This window comes from Gobio gobio (assembly GCF_949357685.1).
Source record: "Gobio gobio genome assembly, chromosome: 20".
Lineage (NCBI taxonomy): Eukaryota > Metazoa > Chordata > Actinopteri > Cypriniformes > Gobionidae > Gobio > Gobio gobio.
This window is the reverse complement of record NC_137113.1, coordinates 25845338-25867711: the sequence shown is the minus strand read 5'-3', so window position 1 is coordinate 25867711 and position 22374 is coordinate 25845338. Positions and strand designations below refer to the sequence as shown.

At 38.5% G+C, this 22374-nt stretch overlaps 1 protein-coding gene across 1 annotated transcript; it reads left to right on the top strand.

Annotated features, from left to right (window-relative positions):
* Positions 1 to 412: 412 nt before the first annotated feature.
* Positions 413 to 21197, top strand: zc3h7bb (zinc finger CCCH-type containing 7Bb). The gene is made up of 22 exons (XM_079845723.1): positions 413 to 642; positions 1633 to 1693; positions 1791 to 1827; positions 1941 to 2138; positions 2296 to 2454; positions 3285 to 3365; positions 3464 to 3523; positions 5003 to 5045; positions 5716 to 5966; positions 6070 to 6370; positions 7167 to 7225; positions 7325 to 7424; positions 7531 to 7692; positions 7818 to 8023; positions 8739 to 8839; positions 8978 to 9159; positions 14188 to 14264; positions 14407 to 14669; positions 14857 to 14962; positions 17517 to 17625; positions 17770 to 17903; positions 18201 to 21197. The coding sequence occupies exons 2-22, from the start codon at positions 1635 to 1637 to the stop codon at positions 18237 to 18239; spliced, it is 2727 nt and encodes a 908-aa protein (XP_079701849.1). The 5' UTR covers positions 413 to 642; positions 1633 to 1634; the 3' UTR covers positions 18240 to 21197.
* The last annotated feature ends 1177 nt before the right edge of the window (positions 21198 to 22374 follow it).

The following is a 22374-nucleotide window of genomic DNA, read 5'->3' as shown; positions in this document are numbered from 1 at the left end:
CACTTTAGCCCTCTCACACTTTCATGTTAAAAATAATTGTCAGGCTGTCAGCTACTGTGAAGTGTAATTTTACTTGTATTTAGTTAAAGAGGCATTTTTTTAATGATTTAACACTATCCTACCCTATAACATAAATTGAAGGAAAAAAAAGTCTGATATAAATATATAATATTGCTATGAAATCTATATAAACAAACAATCTCCAACCCAGATACTGACAAATGTACCTGAATTAAAATAACTGTCAATACAGGCAGACAATAGACAGGGTTTTATTATTTATTTATTTTAATAAAAGCAAAATGGGGCTTTGGGGTTTGCTTTATGAACAAGTTGTCAAGATTTTGTAAAGAAAATCACCCATGCCCCTAGTGGCTAAATGCTCCACTTTAAACAAAAAAGACCCATCTCTGTCTCTGCCTTTAGGACCTCACAGTCTGGACGGTTCAGTTAAACTTGAGCGCAACTTGGGGGAAACGACTCAAGGCGCACATGTTCTGTCCGTTGATTTGGGGCAGGCGAATAAATTAAAAGTATGATTTTTAAGGAATATAATACCCAAACCTTTTACCTGACATTTCAAAGGATTTATTGCTTTAACAAACAGTTCCTGGTTGAAGAGAAGAACATCTAAAGTCTTAGGTGGGTTGAATGTCCTCCAAAGCAAGCCTCTGCTTTAGCTTGCTACTTAGCTGCTTTTTTAAATGGAGACTAACTTGTATTTAGCATTTTAATAATCAAGTTGTAATAATATTTTTTTAAACAATTATGATTTAGGTAAGTAATTCTTTAAACGTGACCTCGCTGCAGCATCTCGGGAAACGTAGCTTGCTAATTGGCTACCATGAGAACTCTAAAGAGATTTTTATAGGGTACGGCGCAGAAAATGCTAGGTAGAATTTGATTATAAAATATTAAACTCTATAAATATGTTTTATGTGTGTTGATACTGTTTTGTGCAGGCATGTAAAACTCGTCATTGATATTTATTGGTGTAAACAAACCTGAAGTTGACAGCATTAGCGGGCTAGCCGAGCGCTAGCTAGCAGTAATGCTAATGTTAACCCATGCAAGTAAACTTTCTCATTTGTGTGTTCCACTGACAGCTTCTTTCAACGTTAAAATGTGCTCTATATTCTGAATTATATTGAGGAGTGTTTCAAGCATCGCTGAAGGATTGTTGTTTGTTGTTTTTGAAGTCCGGAGAGAGTTGCATTAGTGGGTGTTTTTCTTAGGCGAGCTCGGGGATCTGCCCTCACTTGCTTATCTCCATTTTAGGCCTTAGACATTATAATTCTGTAATACATGCTGTTGGTGCATAATTATGTTTAAGTTGCCATCATTGTGCTTAATGAAGTTTATAAAAGTTGTAATCTTTAGTATTTTCTTCACTAATTGCTGTCACTAAAAAAAAATTCCACACCAATACACGTTTCACTTGTTAGTTAGAATTATGAAAGCACATAAAACTGAAATGCTTTCATGTAACATTTTGTGTTTTTGTCTTTATAAAACCACATAATAATTGTATGTTTTGTCCCTACAAAATGTATTTTTATTTTGTTACATAATACGTTTTGTTTTTGTTTATTTCTCATAATGGTTGTTTGTTCTGGTTGTGATGGATTACAGCAATGGATTCAGAACGACAGAAGCGTAAGGAAGAAATCCAGAAAGCTTTGGGATTCATTCAGTAAGTTTGTAGATTTCTATGCTGCTTTTCCGATCTGCTCTATGTTGATGTGTTTATGATTCCAAAATTGCTAATTGTATTTGTCTTTTTGCCATAGGTCATCTTTGCCTTTCCCAGAACCTGAAGGATATGAGGTATGATTTATTTGTAATATCCCTGAAGAAAAAAATGCCCCACCTAGATAATCTATATTTATTGAATTTCATGATCTTAATATAAATGGAAAGTCTCTTCCTTTCTTCTGCAGGCATTCCTGACTCAGCTAGTATGTAATTTGCTGGATGAAGGTAATGCAGTGTATCGTGATGGAGAGTGGAGACAGGCAGCGGTCCATTACGGCGAGGGTGTGAATGTAGCTCGGTATGCTCAGTCTGAAGCACTGGTCATTCCCCCTGAGCTGTTAGAGAGCCTTTATGTGAACCGGGCAGCTGCACATTATAGTCTGGTAAGTCTGTACGATTTGTATTGGACAATTGGTTGACATTTAATTTTGACATTGTAAACTGAGGATTTGATGGAGTTCAGTATGTGCAAATTATCCTGTAGTACTTGTTGCAAAAACATTCTCTGCAAATCAAACTTATCTTATATTTTATGTTTAGGGGGAGTACGAGCGAGGAGTGCAGGACTGTGATAGCGCACTGTGTGTGTCGGAGGGCAGTCGCAGAGCACTCTACAGGAAGGCACTTTGCCTGAGGGAGCTGGGCCGACTCAGAGAAGCTTATGAGTGTGGCACTGGATGCCTATTAACTGCCCCTCACGTAAGTATTCATATGCAGAAGCGCTGGAACATTAATCTGCAGTTTATGCACTACTGTGTAAAAGTTGGGGGCATAACATTTAAAAATAAATAAATACATTAATTATTCTATTCAGCAAGGATGCGTTACATTTATCAAAAGTGACATTAGTTTAGTAGGCGTTTATATTACTTGCGCCCCAGAGCGTGCTTTCGGAGGAGGAATCCTGCTGTTTGAGAACCCCACTTTGACAATAGACTTTGGCTAAAGCATTTCAGAATGACCAAAAAACATTTCAGATGCTGTGCAATGGGATCGGTTCACTGGTTAGTCCAGTTCAGCACAGTCACATTACATTTTGTTGCACTTCAAGGAATTGATCATTTCTGTGCATGTTTTTAGAATTTGTGGTTTTCATCTAGCATTTCTTTTAAAATGCGATATCCCATAATGCATATAAAAATAGGTGGATGGAAACATAGCTACTGAAGACTGCACTAATGGCTGCTGGAAATTCAGCTTTGCCTTCACAGGAATAAATTACATTTTAAAATAAATTAAATGTGAAAAGTTATTTTAAATAATATTTATTAGTTTATTAATATTTATAGGTAATATTTTACTGTTTTATTGTTAATTCTGATCAAATAAATGCAGCCTTACTGAGCATAAGAGACTTTTCTCTTATTAAAAAAAAAAAAATCTCATTGTCCCCAAACTTTTGAATATTAGTGTATACAACTGTGTGCATAATATGCTGTTAGAAATATTTATGCATTATGTTGCCAATTCATGTAATGAATACATGAATACATCTAACAAAACATTTTTGCTTGCTTTATTTTACACAGGACAGGCAAGTCAGTGAGCTTGCTCAGGATCTAGCTAACAAACTTGGTTTGAAAATCCGCAAAGCGTACGTCAGCCCTCAGGTTTGTCTTTTAGATTAAATTATATTATTTTAAAATATTGATCATTTGCTAATTATATAGTTATATTTGTCCTAACATGACACTTTTTTAAATTTCAGCTTGATTCTACAACATCTGGGGCAGACAGCAATGGAGAAACTAATTCTCATACTGGGGAGGCAAGTAAAAAAAAAAACAGACCTTCCCTATATTGGTCAATAAAGTAGTTAAAAGTACTATACAGGGCTCTACAAAATTACTGCTTGCGACTGTGAAAAAATATTTAGGCGCACCGGTGCGAGTGAGCCGATAGATTCGTTACGTTTCGTGCTGCAAACAACTGCTTTTCATGCCTTTTGTCAGCAGAGCATGTGCAAACAACGTGTGCGACGGACTACACTTCAAAGATTGTTTACAAGGTGAAACGGGTGTGACGCAGCCTTGCGCACTTACCAGACGCCTCGCGCTGATGTTTCTTTGCTGCCAAATCCATATTAACTAGAAATACCACATTTGGATTATCATAAACAAGGTCGGAAATTAACGGGGGCTTGGTGCAAAAATGCCACCAAAAATGTATAAATAAATAATAATTTAAAAAAGCCCCTATATGATTTCTTGATTTAATCTTTATCAGCTGCAGTCCATAACTTAAAAAATTACTAGATGTATATATGAGTGAGTACATCATGAATCCATTTTACAAACCGTGTTTTTGTCTTATCCCGAATCACTACAATACACATATAATAAGTGTTTTATATTCTGACAGTTTGGGTCGCACAGCTGCAGAGGAGCACAGTCCCTGCGTGACTCGCCATAGACATAAACAGAGACCGATATTAAGTAACAACGTTTTAGCCACAATACTATTTATTTCGTGAAACTACACCAGAACTGTTGCGCATCTCCAAGCGCTTCGATTCGAATGAATCTGCATTTTGAACGATTGAATGAATGACTCGCACATAAAGACGTGACGTAACCTACTGGCGGTTTTATTTTCATATTTATACTTTGCATGGACTTTTTATTTGAAAATGTCAAACTTTTAAAGTTTAACTTGTACATAGCCTATTTCTAAAATCAAAAACTTATTTTTAAAACATTTATACAACATTATTTACCCATGAGCTGCATTGAACAGTCTATGTAAATGTGTCTAAATGCCGCTTCAGAGCTGCTGTGCCACTTCTACAGTGCAAAGACTGATCTTTTGATGCTGATTTCATTAGATTGGTAGCAGTCTGATTGTGTCTTATTGCTTTGAATTAAATTGAATTTATTGTTTAAAATAACATTTTAAAAACAACTTTTCTATTTTAATGGAAGAAATTAACAAAAGATGATGCATACATTTAATAACATTAGAAAACATTGCTCTTATAATGGTAAAAATGCCCCTGGACATTCATTTAAAGGGACAAAGATCGTCCTGTAATGGGAAAGTTATAATGCGTGTTATTAATCAGAAAGTGCTCCTACATTTTTGACTGTTCTCCTAATTTTTTTTTATTAGGAGCACAAGTGCTCCTCAAGAAAAATGTTAGCGTAGAGCCCTGCTATAAAATTGGTTTATTAAATAAAAGCTATTTTGTAAAAATTAGAATTGCTTGGTTTGGATTAAATTAACACACCCTCTTGCTCTTTCTTTTCAGACCTCCTCAAATGGACTTGAGTCTTTGACTGATATTGGATCAGGTATTATATACTTTTTTTTTTATAGCATATGCATTCTGTGTCAACTCAACCAGAAATTAGATTTTGATCATATATGGTTTTTTTTCTGTTGATAGAAAAAATGAGATGCACATGAGCCACATTTGGGCCGTAAAAATAAGACATCAAAAGAGAAGTTTGTTAAGAACCAGAATCTAAAAGGATATTAAGGGATCTTTAATACTTGAGTTACAGGCATGCAAACAAGAATTGCTTTTTCCTATTTTTGAACTGTCAACATTGGCATTTAATGCAATAAAGATTGCTAAAGTCAACAGATTTTACTAATAGACCTACCAATCTCTGTGTAAAAATACAATAATGATGTTGCCATCTTTCAAAAGCAATTTTTACCCTTCTGTAATCTGGCTCCAAAGCTCTCATTTTGACCCCCTTTACAAAACAGTGGCTTATTCAGTAGATATATAATACATCCATATCATTTCATGTTTTGGCTTTCATCACTATGTATGTTTGTCTTTCTTCAGAAAAAAATATGAACAAAAACAAAAATTTGAGCCAGGGAATGGTTGATTTGATGGGGAACGTCCCTATAGCATTTAAAATTATGGTTAAAAATAATACTCTATGAGTATAATCATTAAGAAAATATGAAGAGGTGAGTCAGATAATTAATCTGTTTATCCAACAGACTTAACAAGTGCCCAATGCATCCCTGCCCCTCTGGCCACACCGATCCCAGTCAGTGATGACCCACAGATTCCCTCACAGAACCCAGTTGTGCCCCAAGACATGCCAGAAAGCCCAAGCCAGGAGCCGTCGGGGAGGGTGCCATACTCTGTGCCTGTATCTGAACACATGGGTGAATGTGTGATGAATGAGGACACCTCGTGTCTGGACACCTTGCTGGAAAGTATTCCCAAAGGAGCTGAGGTCAGCGTGGTGAGTGTAATGGAGAGCTGCATGGAGGAACAGTAGGACATTGTTGCTCAATATTGGATTGATCAATGTAAAAGCACTTAATATTTACTTGTCTCTCCATCAGAACCCAGTTCAGGGGGCCATTCCCACTAACCTACCAAACACTGCTGTGGGTTTGAGGCCCCCATACTCTCCGGGTCTCCCAGCCTCCTCGGCTCAGCTCACGACTCCATTTTTCAACTCTGCTCTCAGTCCCCTCCCCTCACTGGAGCCCTTCTCAGTGATAGGTCAAAGCGAAGCCTCTTCCCAGACGATGGACTCCCTTGGCTCCTTTAGCTCTGGAACTGGAGACACTGCAGGGAAGGGCGGGTCTGGATCACTGAGCACAGGAGGACTGGATTCCCTCTCTGAGTATACACTTCCTGGTGAGTGCTTTAACACACTTGGTATGTGATACTACCGTTCAAAAGTTTGGAAAGAAATTCATACTTTTATTCAGCAAGGATGCATTAACCTGAACAAAAGTGACAGTAAAGGCATGTATAACTCTATAAAATATTTCCATTTTGAGTAAATGCTGTTCTCTTGAACTTATTATTCATCAATGTATAAGTTTCATGGTTTCCAGAAATATATTAATCAGCACATCTGCTGTCTACATTGATTAATAAGAATTTTTTTATTGAACAACAAATCAGCATTATTAGAATAATTTCTGAAGGTTTATGTGACACTGAATATTGGAGTAATGGCCGCTGAAAATTCAGCTTTGCCATCACAGGAATTAAATTACACTTTATAATATGTATTGATTTGGAAAACAGATATTTCACAATATTACTGGGATTTTTTTTGTGGACATTTTTGCCTTTGAGATAGTATAGAGAACTGACAAGACGCAAAGTGGGAGAGGGATGGACAGGGTCATAAAAGTCACCCGAGTCGGGACTCAAAGTCAGGTTTCCCGAATTGTAAACGCACTGCATGTCAGAGCGCTGCCCGCGAGGATAATGGCTCCGACAAATGTTACTGTTTTTACTATATTTGATCAAATGAAGGCAGCCTTGGTGAGCATAAGAGACTTATGAAAAAAGAAAAAAAAATGAGAAAAAAATCTTACTGACGCTAAACTTTTGAACGGAAAACATCTTAACATGATAATTTGATATTGATAACTTGAGCATTTTATCCCATTCATTTTCCTTTCCTTACAAATCTTAGGTGGACGAATCTCTCACAGTTTCATCCCCAGTTTGCGTAATCATAATGCCGCCAATGCTGTGAGTCTTAACTGTTTAGTTCTTCATTCTTTCTTATGAAATGGCATACATTTATGTGCTAAACATGTTATGTGCTAAACTGTCCTTTGCTTCCAACAGAATGGCCCGGTCGGTACCAACCTTTCTCTGCTGTCACGAAACCCTTTGGCTGCCACTCATGAGTTCAGACAGGCCTGTAATGCTTGCTACAGTCGCATAGGTGCTGTATCCCTTAATGTATGATGTGAAAAAAGAGGTACATATCGGAAATATTTCTAAACATGTTATACATGTCTGAAAGAGGTGGATTTTTTTTTTTAAATTAGGGCCTCGGGTCATGGACTACCATTATCAGCCTGATGCAGCGCATCGCTGCAAGAGAGATGTGCTGCTCTGCCGCCTCAAATCCTCAGACGACTCTACCTGGAAAAGGGTGCGACCCCGTCCAGCTCGTAATAACTTTCTTGGGGCGTTTGTTCTCTGCAAAGGTATGGCTCTGTTTGTTGAAGACTGTGTATTGGATAGATTTTTCAATTGGGGAAGCAAAAATTTTGGTTTCCAATGATTCAATGATTGTTTTGGTTTTTTTTTCGTTATCATTCTATCTTTTCAGAGGTGCAAGAGCGTCAGGAGTGCCAGTATGGTGAAAACTGCACTTTTGCCTATTGCCAGGAGGAGATAGATGTGTGGACCCAAGAGAGGAAGGGAGCTCTAAGTCGTGAGCTTCTGTTTGACCCTCTGGGCACCAATGAACGGCGGGCCCTCAGTGTCACCCGTCTCCTTCAGCTCCATATGGGCATGTTTATGTTCCTCTGTGAGGTAATGTGTGCCTTCATATTTAAGTCCTTCCCCACCAGTGTTTTTGTCAGTGGAAAGAGTTTTACTTAAATGAAAATTGACTTAAAGGGTTAGTTCACCCAAAAATGAAAATGCTGTCATTAATTACTTACCCTCATGTCGTTTGACACCCGTAAGACCTCCGTTCATTTCCGGAACACAAATGAAGATATTTTAGTTGAAATCCGATGGCTCAGAAAGGCCTCCATTGGCACAATGCACTTTACACTCTCAAGACCCGTAAAAGGTACTAAAGATGTCATTACAAAGTCCATCTCACTACAGTGGCTCACTAAAACGCTCACTACTCGACTAAATGCAATGCCAATTTCACAAGCGCGTAATGAACCGCGGATGAGGAACCGGATGGTTCTATATTATATTGAGAATTGTGGCATCCCTAATGCATACGATTACATAGGCCATTGCTTGTTTCTGCAACTTCTTTTCATGCGTTTTGATCAGTAGATTCAGTAATCTTTCAGAAGATGTCATAGCACCCCCTTGCATATAACAGTGAAAACACGGAAACCCAGCAAATTCTGTGTTTGGCTGGGAAGCGTTTTCTCACAAATAACGGAAAATTGTGCCAATAATGGTTTGGTGGGGAAAGAGTTAATACTTGTCTTACACCTAGAAATGTTACATTCTTGTACCAGCAAACTAAGTTGTTATTCTGGCCCCTGCTTTTCTGTAGGAATGTTTTGACAGTAAGCCTCGTATCATTAGCAAGCGAAGCAAAGAGAATCTCGCTGTGTGTTCCAACCTCACTGCACGACATCCCTTTGACGATAACAAGTGAGTCATCATTTCCCGACTTCTGTCTTTTTATCCCTCGCTGTATTGAAACTTGAATCACTAATATGATTTTGCAACACTTAAGTGGGATCGCATTATATTTCCTCTAATATATTTGTCTCTTATAATGCTGGACAGGTGCCTGGTGCACGTGGTTCGCTCAGCAAACGTGCGCTACAGTAAAGTACGCCCTCTTCACCCACTCTGCCAGTTTGACGTGTGCCGCCATGAGGTGCGATATGGCTGCCAGCGGGAGGACAGTTGCTCCTTTGCACATTCAGTCATAGAACTCAAGTGTTGGGTGCTTCAGCAGGACACAGGTACATAAGACATGCTATAATAATATGTGTATGCATGTACACTGCAGTCTACTGTTTTCCCTTATACTTATTAAGCTTTTGTTTATGCTGGGTTTTTTTTAAAAGTGGCTCTATGTACGTTTTTGACTCTACTAAAGCATAAAAATACCATATGTTTGCCGATGTTTAAGAAACATGCTAAGTTAACATACTTGTTTATCTGAAAAACAATGCTATAGTCAATTATTCTCCTGTGAAAATGTGCGTTCCGTGTCGGAACTGTCTTTGTTTTGGTCTGTGTACCGTAAAACTTCAAATAATAGCCCGGGCTTCTATTTACCCAAATCGCCGAACTGCACCGGCTTGTATTTGAAACAGGCGTCTATAAGAGACAGGCCTTTAATTTAGTGTTGAGATGTTCAAGCATGACGGTAGGAGGTTACCACATTATATTACGTTTTATTTATAATTAATTTGAATGTGTTTAACAAATAATTTAATGTAAGAAATGTCTTAGATTATTGGCAGCACAAAAAAACGAAACGATGTGACAGCAATGGGCAGAACAATATAAGTTACCGCTAAAATCCATTGAGCGTATGAACTTGTTGCCCGAAACACATCAAAAAGAAAGAATGAAGGCTACCCTGTAAAACAACTGCAATCATGTGATGAAAATTACTATATTTATCACTATCATCATCCCCGCGATTCTCAATTACAAGTTCATGGGTGAATTCCTCCTCCTCGTCGCTTTCCTCCACTTCTCCCTCTCCACCCTCCCCTAACTCTGCCTGCCTTGCTCGCACTAACAGATCCCGCCCAGATGCGCACGGCTCTCCCTCTTTGAAACAATGAATAAGGTGATCCTCGCTTCCATCAGAAGCTACTGTCAGGCCACATACCTAAGGATAACATCCCGAAGTTAATGAAATATATCTCCTCCTTCTCCCTCGCACACACAAACACACGCACACGTCTGCGGGCAAGCATTAAAGGAATTTTCAGCCGCTCCGTATCCAGCTTTACCCACGCTTGAAATTTGACAACTGTCAGCTTAAATGTCAAATTATACTTTTCTCCATGGTGGTATTGAGAGAATTAGTGATGAGTCGTTCATGAACGGTTCCGTCTGTCACGTGAAATTTAATCAAAACATAGAACAGACGATTTGACGGGTGTGAGAAGATCAAATACAGCCCGATACTAAAAAACAGACCCAGCATCTATTTGAGACCGGCCTTTATTTACCCAAACCTGTCGTCAACCCAGGCGTTTAAAAGAGACAGGCGTCTATTTGTGACTCGGCTATTATTTGAAGTTTTACGGTAACATGCCCACTGTCAGTTTATCCAATTGTATTTCGGCAACCCGGGTTGCCAGTTGCGGCAAACACAGCGTATTTAATTTTAGTTTAGTCCAGTCATGGAAGCTGCCAAACAAAAGGGGTTCGAGTCAGAGAGCTAACTCCTGTCCTAAAAAACCTCGGCATCCATCCAAAAAACTGTATGATAAACGTTATAATAAAAGCATTGCGTCCCCTACGCAATTTGAGAGTACTCTCGAAAAGGAGATTTTATCTACTTCAACAACTTACCCTTCTTTGATCTCTGGAAACTTGAAGCTGCCGTAGAACAGCACTCAGCGGAAACTCGTGCAGCCCTGAGGACTTCAGATTCGGACTTCTATCCGGCGTTATATCCTTGTTGCTAAGCCTAGCAGCCGAGGGCGTCTTTTGTTAACAGCCGCAACAAGAGTGCTGATGAGACCCCGCGTAATTTAAAAATACTACTGTTAATGTGTGATGAAATTTAGTTTTAAGACTTTTCAGGCGGTAATGTACTTGTGTAAAGCTCAAATCTGTGGTTTATTTATAAAGAGAGCGCCTATTTGAATATTTTATCTGCCGTTTTCGGAGTTGTGAGATCCAGTCGATCAGCGGGCGCTCAGCGCTCGTTAACCCCGCCGAGAGCAGCCTTTCCCCGGCTAGTCCTTCTGACGTCTGCCGCTGGCTCTGATGTCTCTGTAGTGGTTAAACACAAGATATAATTTGTCTTGTGTATATGTAACGGGCTATCTTTGGTCTCATGGATCTATAATTTGTTCCCTGACAAATCGTTTAGGCTGAGGGCAAAGTGAAGTTTCATTACTTTATATTTTTAGGCTATTTAACTTTGCTATAGTGCTGACTTTGTATGTTTGACTGAATTGTTTGATTTATTTCTTGTATAGCTTCTTATACCTTTTACTTATACTTTTTATAATGGCTACTATTGATCATACATACTTACATTTAACAAAAAGACACTGGGTTGTGTTTTGTCATATTTAATTTTATTACAGTGATACTCATATATGCACACTTGTCTGAACATATTAATATGTTTAATATTGTTTTAAATGTAAACAAAAAGAGGCAGGGTTGTGTTTTATGACATTTCGTTTTATTGTAGACTAAAATATACATAGAGATAACTGGCACCGTCTCCATTTTCACTTCTTGATAGTCGCTTGTCATTAGTCAGCTGTCAAAAGGCGCTTGACATAGGGTGTTTTTACCAGAAAAGTTAAAACTTTTATCAACTTGAAAAGACGCGCTGAGCTGCAGAAAAAGACGTTGCTGTTGGCGTTTAAAAAAGCGTTCATGACTTTTTTGAAAACACTGTACTCCATAGGATTATAATGTAAAACAGACGCTGTCAGCGTCAAAAAAGACGTAAAGTGTGAATGCAGCCTAACGGCCGTTTCACACTAAGCGTGGGCGGTGCGTGAGCGTCATGTCAGCGTAACTACACCGTGACTGCAGGTGCAGACCATAGACCGTAAAAAAGACGCGCAAGACGCGCAAGAGTATTCACACTGGAAGCGTTTGTACAGCGTCACAGCAGCGGCTCCAACACTACATATAATGCTCACTTATATCATATTTGAGCATTTAAGAGAACTAGCCTATATTTATTTTTAAAAGGTGGTCATTTATAAACATGATAGTCTTGAAACGTTGTTAACATGGTGAGGTGTAGGCTACTACAACATTAGCATGTAAATGGTAAACGACAAACACAACCAAGAAAACAGCTCCGATCATGTGGTTTCATTCATACTTCGATATGTTTAGAAGACAGCAAACTCCACAGACAAAAATAAAACGCACACTCTTGTTTGATTTGGGTAGTGCTAGAGCCTAGACCTGTCTGTGTAGCCTAAAATAATGTTTACATATATACACGCGCTGCTCCTGCTCCCGGTGTGAATGCACACATTGATTAACATGGGCGCCGAAAAAAGTACGCGCCGCTCACGCTTGCGGTGTGAAACAGCCGTTAGGCTCGCTGCTTTCCATCGTCAGGTGCGCTTGTTCCTGCTGGTGTCGTCAATCTGGCAATTTGCGTGTGCTTCAAGTCTGAGGAGGGGACGGGGGGCGGGTCAAAAAAAACCTGCTCCAATATTTTTACATCCTACATAAAGCCCCTTTAAATGTTTGGCTGCATTTTGCAGTGTGCCATCCATTAATTTCAAAAACTTTATTTGAAGCAGTCATATGATGCTTTTTCCTTTACCTTTAGTGTGTAATGTATCTTTTTGAGCATGTATATGATCTGCAAAGTTACAAAGCTCATAATCTCCCACAAAGGTTTTTTTTCTTCTATCTAATAGAGAACACCGATCCAGACCTGCTTAAAACACCTCGTCCTCATCAAAGTCCAGATATTACTTCCTCAAACATCTACGTCACAATGTGAAATATAAGCAAATACACTATATTGCCAAAAGTATTGGGACAACCCTCAAAATCATTGAATTCAGGTTACAATCACTTCCATAGCCACAGGTGTATAAAATCAAGCACCTAGTCATACAGACTGCTTTTACAAACATTTGTGAAAGAATGGGTCGTTTTCAGGAGCTCTGTGAATTCATGCGTATTGTGGTTGTTGCCACCTGTGCAATAAGTCCATTTTTGAAATTTCCTCACTACTAAATATTCCACGGCCATCTGTTAGTGGCTTCCCCCCTTAGATCCAGTGAAAGGTACTCTTAATGCTTCAGCAAACCAAGACATTTTGGACAATTTCATGCTCCCAACTCAGTGGGAACAGTTTGGGGATGGCCCCTTTCTGTCCTAACATGACTGTGCACCAGTGCACAAAGCAAAGTCCATAAAGACATGGATGAGCGAGTTTGGTGTGGAGGAACTTGACTGGCCTGCTCAGAGTCCTGACCTCAACTCGATATAACACCTTTGGGATGAATTAGAGCGCTGACTGTGAGCCAGGCCTTCTCGTCCAACATCAGAGCCTGACCTCACAAACGTGCTTTTAGAAGAATGGTCAAAAATTCCCATAAACACCCTCCGAAGCCTTCCCAGAAGAGTTGAAGCTGTTAGAGCTGCAAAGGCTGGGCCAACTCCATATTAAACCCTATGGATTAAGAATGGGATGTCATTAAAGTTCATGTAAAGGCAGGCAACCCAAAACTTTTTGCAATATAGTGTATGCAAGCATAATACAGCCAATAAACAAAATAATGTACTTTTAAAATGGCATCATATGACCCCTTTAAATTACATCAATTTACACTATTGTTCAAAAGTTTTTGGTCAGTAAGATTTTTTTTTTGTTCGTAAGAAATTTACACTTATTCAGCAAGGATGCATTAACTTTATTAAAATTGACAGTAAATGTATGATACAAAAGATTCTATTTCAAGTAAAAGGTGTTCTTTTAAAAATTGTATTCAAAGAATCCTGAAACAAATGTCATGGTTTTCAATAACAAATGTTATTTGGATGCAGGAATAAATTAAAATTTTAAATAAATGTAAAAAAAAATTGTAACAATGTTTTAAAATATTACTTTTACTGTATATTTTTTAACAAATAAATGCTGTCTTCTTGATCATATGATGCTTTTCAAAAATCTTACCAAACCCATACGTTTTCTAGTGTAGGGAATTTCTGTCAATTTCGGTGCCATTATTGCCCGATTAATTACTGTCTTTGACATTTGAAAGCTGAGTTTTTGTTTGTGTTTATTTATTTCCCATCAGGTATTACCCATGAGGAAATGGTGCAGGAGTCAAAGAGACACTGGCACCGATTGGAACAGAATGCACAGAGACAGAAGGTGAGGCTTTGACAAAGAACATCACTGTGCTGTCCCACAAACGCTCATCATTGCTGAAATATAGTCAATTTATTTGATTGCTTTTTGTTGGTTCAAGTCTGGTTTACAAAACAAGTCTTTCTTTCTTTGTCCTCGTCTTCAGCCCATGCTCGGGCCGCACCAGCCCAGTGGGAGCAGCAGTAACAGCAGTGCTGTCAGCGGTAGTGGCGTGGTCTCTGGAGGGGTGGGAGGAGACTGCCTTGGGGGAGGAAGCACAGGAGGAGGTGGAGGAGGACTTGTCGGATGCGGTCGAGGGCGCGGCCTGAATCTGAAGATGAAGTTTGTGTGTGGACAATGTTGGAGGGAGGGCCAGGTCAATGAGCCAGACAAGTCACTGAAGTACTGCACTGCCAAAGCCAGGCACAGGTTAGATTCCCTTATTCAAGAAGGCATCATCTTACCACCAGGATGCTCATTAAAAATTTAACATGCCTATAATGTTTACTGGAACTGTTGTAATGTAACTGCTTTTAATAGACACAGTAGATTGAATCTTTGCAGTGTAATTATGGTGTAAAGCTTCTTTCTAAAGCTTTTTGTCTGTTCTACCCAGCTGGACAAAAGAGCGCAGGGTGTTGCTAGTGAAATCATTTGAGAAGAAAAAGTGGGTGGTAGTGCGGCCGCTGCCTTTTTCCCGTACCTACCCCCAACAATATGATGTAAGTCATCCTTTGTTGATTAAATTATTGTGACAGCAAACAGAAACCGTTTTGTCAGGTTCTTCAGATAAGCAGGTTGTAGTTTTGACACTGAGCTGCAGTGCTTTTCTCATGATCTGTTAAACATGATGCAATGTAATATTAATGATAATGGAAGTTCTTATGCATATGGTTAATTAAGCAATATAGGCTGCAGCCGAAATCACATGCTTTCCTACTATAAAGTAGGCGAGAGACCACTATGCAACTGACGCTGGTAGGTCGCTTGATAATGACAACATGGTGAATTTAGTGTGTCTGGATTACATTCATGCAATATAGAACAGGGGTGTCCAATCCTGATCCTGGAGGACCACTGTCCTGCAAAGTTTAGCTCCAACCCCAGTTAAACACACCTGAACCAGCTAATCAAGATCTTATTAGGGATACTACAAACTTCTAGGCAGGTGTGTTGAGGCAAGTTTGAGCTAAACTCTGCAGGACAGCGGCCCTCCAGGGCCGGGTTTGGACACCCCTGATAAAGAACATTATTTTTGTAGCAGTCGCGATGTAATTACTTATTCAAGAAGTACCTACTCAAAAAAATATGCGATTTTCGGGCACAGCCACAGTGTCTGTTCCATAGTTTCTATCAACACCAATTCAGTGTATTATATCATGATTCTGTTCAGACAGAGATAAAAGGTTGTTGAATACATATTTCCAGTAAATATCTTTATATCATTGTAATTATTAGGGCTGGGTATCAGTATAGATTTCACAATTCGAATCTTATTTACAAGTTCTTAATTTGATATGCCACAGAATCATTTGTCAAAATTTCATGTAGGCTACATATTAGGGTTGGGAACCGAACTCTGTACTTTTAAGGGCACCGACTGAATTTAGTCGGTTGTACCGAGTACCAATTCACATTAAATCAATCTGTACCAAATTTCAATTAAAACATTTTTTACATAGTGTGCCTTTAAATAAGACCACACTAACCGGCAAAAATATAAAGAATATATAACACAGTATACTGTATATACATTTAGCTTGATGAGCCTCTCTAGATTTCTTTTCTTTCTAGTTAACTAATGAGCTTACTTACTTAACTAAAGCCCTATTCACACGGGATTAGTTTTATCTGGGGACCTCTGGTGATTTGTATTAGTTGCAGAGAATGTCTGTGATCTTAATCCCGTGCCATTAAGTTAATTGCCTGTGCCAATAAGTAAATTAATCGGCTGTAATATGTAAAGCAAAAATTCCCCCGCAAATTACCAACCATATTTCGCCGAACACCGAGGTCCTGTGATTATATTAGTCCCGTGCGAATAGGCATCTCTGTGATTTGGCCAGGATTAGGCGGATCGTTTATCATTTTTGCAAGGTTTTTGTTTCCTGTGCGCATTTCTGTCTTTATATTTCACGAACAATGGAGCTAGGCTGCATATAATGCGCACCGTTATGAATTCCTGTGCGGCCGCGCGGATTATACTTTCACTTTAGAATGAACACCAATTTGGGAGTAAATTGCTTGAATGCGTTTAATATTATTCTTAATAAAAAAAACATGGGCACTTAAACATTTAGCTTTGAAACTGAATCTTCCGCCATATATTGTTATTATATTGCTCAGTTCAGTTTTTAATTGTAGCGTCTGTTCTCTAACTGAACTAAATTATTTGTATTACTATAAAACAATCAAAATTATATCCATACGACTGTTTATGATTTCATACAGCTATATCTATAACGAAAAAACATAAAGTCTTGACATCATATCCGGGAGATAAGTCAGTAAATTTGAGTAAAATCACAGGCTTGCTTATCCCGTGCGAATGCGCCACGCAAAATTCCGATGTGGGGGAGTAATTTCTAAATCACACGAGGTCCCCAGGTAATACTAATCCCGTGCGAATAGGGCTTAACTTGCATATGATATAAAATATATCAGTAAGTTGCACTGTTTTATTCAAACACACCTTATGTTAATTCATGTTTATTTTTTGGTGTATCTAGTTGTAAAATGGAAGAATGAATTGCTTCAGCGATCCGTCATGCCACAAAGAATGTCAAAAAGACACTTGTTGTTAAAATTTCTTAATATAATTGACATTGAAAACTGAGACTTTTCATATCATAAAGCACAATTATTGGATGGCAGGCATGCTACAAATAGTGTTTAGTGAAGTTTAATTTGTGCATCGACTGAAAACAACATAGACCAAAAGATTGCTTCTTGTGATAAAATGAAGATTGGTTAAATCGGAAGATTTTCAACCTAGCCCTCATAATTATCATAATTGATGTAAAATCTTGGGTGAGTCATCCAATAATGTTTCAGCCCCCCACACAGCACTTTTTATCAATTCAATCTCAATTTTAAGGAAGCACTAATCTTAAACAGAATTTTTTCTGGAGTGTTTAATCCCTGGAAGATTTGCCAGCGAACAATTGACTGTGAAGAGTTGGATCATTGTTTCCATTTTAAAATGACTGAAATGAACTGAGAAATGTAATTGTTGTTTTGTTGCACTATCCTCTATGACTCTATTTTTGCTTGCAGATGTGTGTTCATGTCATGAAACAGAAGAAGTGCCACTATATTGGGAACTGTTCTTTTGCGCACAGTTTGGAGGAGAGGGATGTGTGGACCTATATGAAAAACAACAGCTGTGAGAATGCACTTCCTTAAACTAAATTATTCATAGCTTAAGTTAGTAATGCATTTGTTGTTTTGTGGGTGTGGTCCAGTGATGTTTCTGTAATCCACTATATTGTTTTAACATGAGCGGTGTGTCTTTCTGTGCTCTCTTAAGTGAGAGACATGCAGCAGATGTATGAGATGTGGCTATCGTTGACCAATCAGAACCGGCGTGCAGATGGCACCCTCATGACTCCACCCCCAGAGGAAAAACAGATCGCCATGCCAACTGACTATTCTGAGTCGATGGTGGGTGGCTGCAGAGGAAGATGATTTGTTTATCAGATTTAAGGCCTTTTCAGACCAATAGCTAGCCTATAACTATATTAGCGTCCGCACCAACACTCAATATCATTGTTTATTCTAAGTTCGTGCTGCAGTTTTGTCGTCTGCTTTAAAGCAGGATAGATTTTTTTTTGGCCGTCAAGGTTGTTATTGTTCATTAGTTGGATAGTTGTGGTGTGAACTCTGCTACTTTTATATTAATAACTATATTTTTATCGCTATACTTACTGTCCTTGGTGTGAATGTTATCCTTTCTGACAGGTTGGGCGACGGATGTCTGGTGGTGGAGGGGATCTGTGACCTGGGCCAGAAGTGTGCAGTTACAGGCAGTCTGGATGAGTCTTCCTGTTCAGATATCAGCCCTTACCCACTCTTTCAGTGCCACTCTGGGAAGTACCAAGCTCTGTTGCCCTTCAGGGCAAGGGTGCCTGACTATAGGACTCACACACTGATTGTTGCCACATACACACTCCACATGCTATTTCACTCATTATCTTACACATGTGCCCACTCACTGACATGACACTTGGCACAGGCTTGTAGGGTGTCATGCATGTGAGTGCACACTGGTACTTTTACAGCTAACTCAAGTAAGGGCAGTTTTTATGTTACGTTATGAGGAGTTGATGGTGTTTCCACAGTGCTTTTTAAACCCAAACCTAAAACCAACTGGTTCTCCCTGTTTCAAATCAAAGCACATGTCATGAAGGCCACTCGTGTTTCAGTCAAGTATGTGGTGTCAGATGGCAGATTAATCATTTCTGTCTGAATTTATGAAGTGTTGCTTAACTCTCTGTTCCTGCCATATTGGTAGAAGAGTTTGAATGTACAGCCAAAAGTGGCCATTTACAAGAAATTTGAGATTTGTTCAGATGTCGAATGTATTTGATACACCAAGGCAATTAATTATGGACTAAGGAAAAAGCACCCCAACGACCTGCCAGTCACAGATCTTGCACTGACACGCATTAATTTCCTCATTCTTTCGGATTGCACTGAGTGACAGTTTGGCAGTGCTTGAAAAAGAGTAGGATAGAATGCGCTTGAGGGCTGTTTGCAGTCTGGAGTGATCTGACCATTTGGATTGAAACACTTTGTATTCACTTGCGTTTTTGTTTTTGCTTTGAGTGATTGATGGTTGGAATATGCTCTCGTGTTTGTCTCGTTCGAGCTATTAGATTGGGCTTTTATATGCGTAATCTACAAAACCCATAAACATGCTACTAGGAGACTCCTGTTCGCCACAGTTCATCGCGGGCCAGTAGCTCATTAGTTTTCCATATTTAACGTTTCACATTAAGAGCATGAATGGAGACACATTAGCAAGAAAATAGGCAAAAGAGTTCCACTTGCCCTGCCTATGCCTAGTTATATTCAAAATATACTGCCAAGACATGCAGTGCTACCCTTAGTATGCCTTGTCCTAACTTTCAGTGGACATGATATATATATATAAATATATATACACAAACACACACACACACACACAAATATATCTACTATATTGGCATACTACTAATGATTATTGATAACTTAGCAGTTAAGCTTAATTAAGTATAACCTTACCTTGTATTGATTACATAGAACTTCTTGTTATTGAGCTATGCTATATGACATGTATTGCTGATTAGATGGTTAGTAATTTTTTTTTTTCTTATGAGTCACTACAGAAGTGTCCGTTTTGTGAGGTCTAGATGAGAATCTGCTGCCCCAAACTGCCTATGTTTTAGAAAACCCTGAAATGGTTTGTTGTAAAAAAATAATACTAATAATAAAAAAATAGAATCAAGTTTGTACCTTTTGTTGCGTTAAATTTCGGGGTTTAAATGACGTGTGAAAGCGCAGATTTGGGCCTGGTAGCAGATTCCAGCTGGTGTGGACATTGAGAGGGACATTCTAAAGTGACCTAGTACGCTTTACCGAGGGATCATATTATTACTACTGCTATTATTATGATGATGACAGTGATGATAATGATTGTCATTATGACTACTTCTATCTTCCTATATGCTATTGATATATGTATATGTTAATTGCTATGTATAACACTTTAAATATATGTATCCATGTATGAATATAATACTTAACAGTGAATTATGTCTATGTATGCTTAGTGAGCTGTCCAGAATTGAGATCATAGGGTAGTCTATTTTTTTTTTCTTAAACCTAAACGCAATGAAAAAGAAGCGACACCATTAACGTATAGAGCGTCATGCTTTTGTGGTGTTTTAGTTAGTCTGTTTTCTGAAACTTGGGATCTCTTTTAAGAGGGTTTATAAAGTGGTTGTAGTAAATAGACATCTTTAAAAACTACATGCCTTAGCAAATTCCCTCTGCACCATTTTCCTCATATAGATTGTTTTGATTCGATTCTCACAGTGCTGTGACGGAACGCAAAGCATACATGGATATTTGTTTGTCTGCATAGCGCCTTATACATTTATATACAATTATAAATACCTTAACAAATAATCCTACTCTTTCAGTATAATGATATATAAACTGTTAGACAACTTGTGTAAGGAAATAGGGGAGGGAAGTGTATCGTAAATGTTCTCTGACTGACAAAGGAGACTGGTTTTGCGCACAACTCGCATCTAAAATATTCTGAGGAACATGATCATGCTAGATCATGGTAGAGCCGAGGTGGTGTGCATAACCGTAGAGATAAAGAAAACACAACCTGAGAACCAAGAAGCTCAGTTAACAGTCTCTCTTGCTCAAATATGAGATGGAGTTGGCAATCATTCATATTCATATCAAAGGGTTAGAACTGCTGGCCATTGACTATCTGAAGGCTGCAGTAAGTACTCGCCATCCTCGTTTTCCACTTGAGTTTATTTTATCACAGAACTGGAATGTTCTGGGCTTTCTGGACCGACACCAAGGAAGATTGCCCATTTTTAAAATGACCTTTGTGTTTCAAACTTTCTGGATGGAGTGTAAATCAGAAATGTGTTCATCATAATCCGTGTTCAGCATGAAAAAGACAATGTGGGATTTAGCAAATGTTGGATTGTATTGGTTGAGACATTTTTGTTAAGATGGCTTTATTTTTCACCTGCGTAGATAACCAGTGAAATTCAGGGGTTTGAAAAAATGAAAAGGTAAAACAACAATGCCTCTTTTTGTACTGTATTTTTACATTTGTTTGTTTTGTTTCTCCTTTTTCTCCCTGCTTGGAAGTGATATATTGATCACAGTGGACCAAATCTCATGAAAGTGTTTAACAATAAATAGACCGTTTTAGAAAATGTGAGATGTTGTTGTTTTTGTATTGAATTACTTTTAAAGACATTGTTCAATCATAAAGTTGTGACTTCCAACATGTGTTAGCTTTGAGATTAATTACATCCTAGTGTATTTCTAAACAATAACTAATTTCTGGGAATGGATTAATAATATTGATGACTCATCCTGCACTAGATATATTTTGTCCAATCAGATGTCCTTTTTCCTCCAATTCATAGGTGCCACACTCTTATAGGAACCTAAAGGGCAAAACAAGACTTTCCTGCATTGCCAATCAGTTATTTTTTACCAGGCTCGTACTTCGTACTAGACAGTGACTTTTAAAGACCAAATTCAATATGCGCCTTATTGATGATGCACACTATGTATACAGGCAAGCAGATGAAACCCCGGAATAGAAAAGGTAAGTGTTTTAAAATGTCTGGTTGTTTTTAGTGATTTTGAAAAGCATCAGCAGCCACTGTATATGTATTACAAGTGCCAAAAACTAGCATTTTTGCTCACGTTTTTTGTTCTTGTGATAAAAATGTATGTGGCTTGAAATAGATGGAAAACTGGCATCTGTGCTGCAGTTTTACAGCCATGGCCCCAAGTATTGGCAGTGACATAAATTTTAATGTTTCACGGAGTTTGCTGCTTCAGTTCGTACATGGGAAGTGTGTAATCACATTCTCATTGGATTATAAGAGCAGACTGATTGCTATAAAAGGAGGGAAGAAGTGCTTCCAATCATTGTTAGTGTTTTAGCAATTGTTACCTCCAAAGAAAGCATGCACCTATCATTGCTTTGCATTAAAGTGGCATCACAAGCAAGGAAATTGCAGCAAAGAATATTACACCTGAAAGAACCATTAACTGGATCAGCAAGAACTTCAATGAAAGAGGTTCAACTGCAGTGAAAAGGCTTTAGGACGTTTCAGAGTGCCCTTCAAGCACCAGGACTGTTTTCTCCTGAGGAGTCCGCTATGGATCAGTGTCACCCACCAAAGCAAAGCTTGTTCAATATTGGCAGCAGGTGAGTGAGAGTGCGTCCGCACACACAGTGAGGCCAAGACTTTTGGACAATGGCAATGATGTCAATAAGGCCAGTAAAGAAGCCACTTTTCTCCATGAAAGACATGGCTTGAAATTCTACAGGAAGTACAAGGATTGGACAGCAGAAGACTGGTGCAAAGTTATTTTC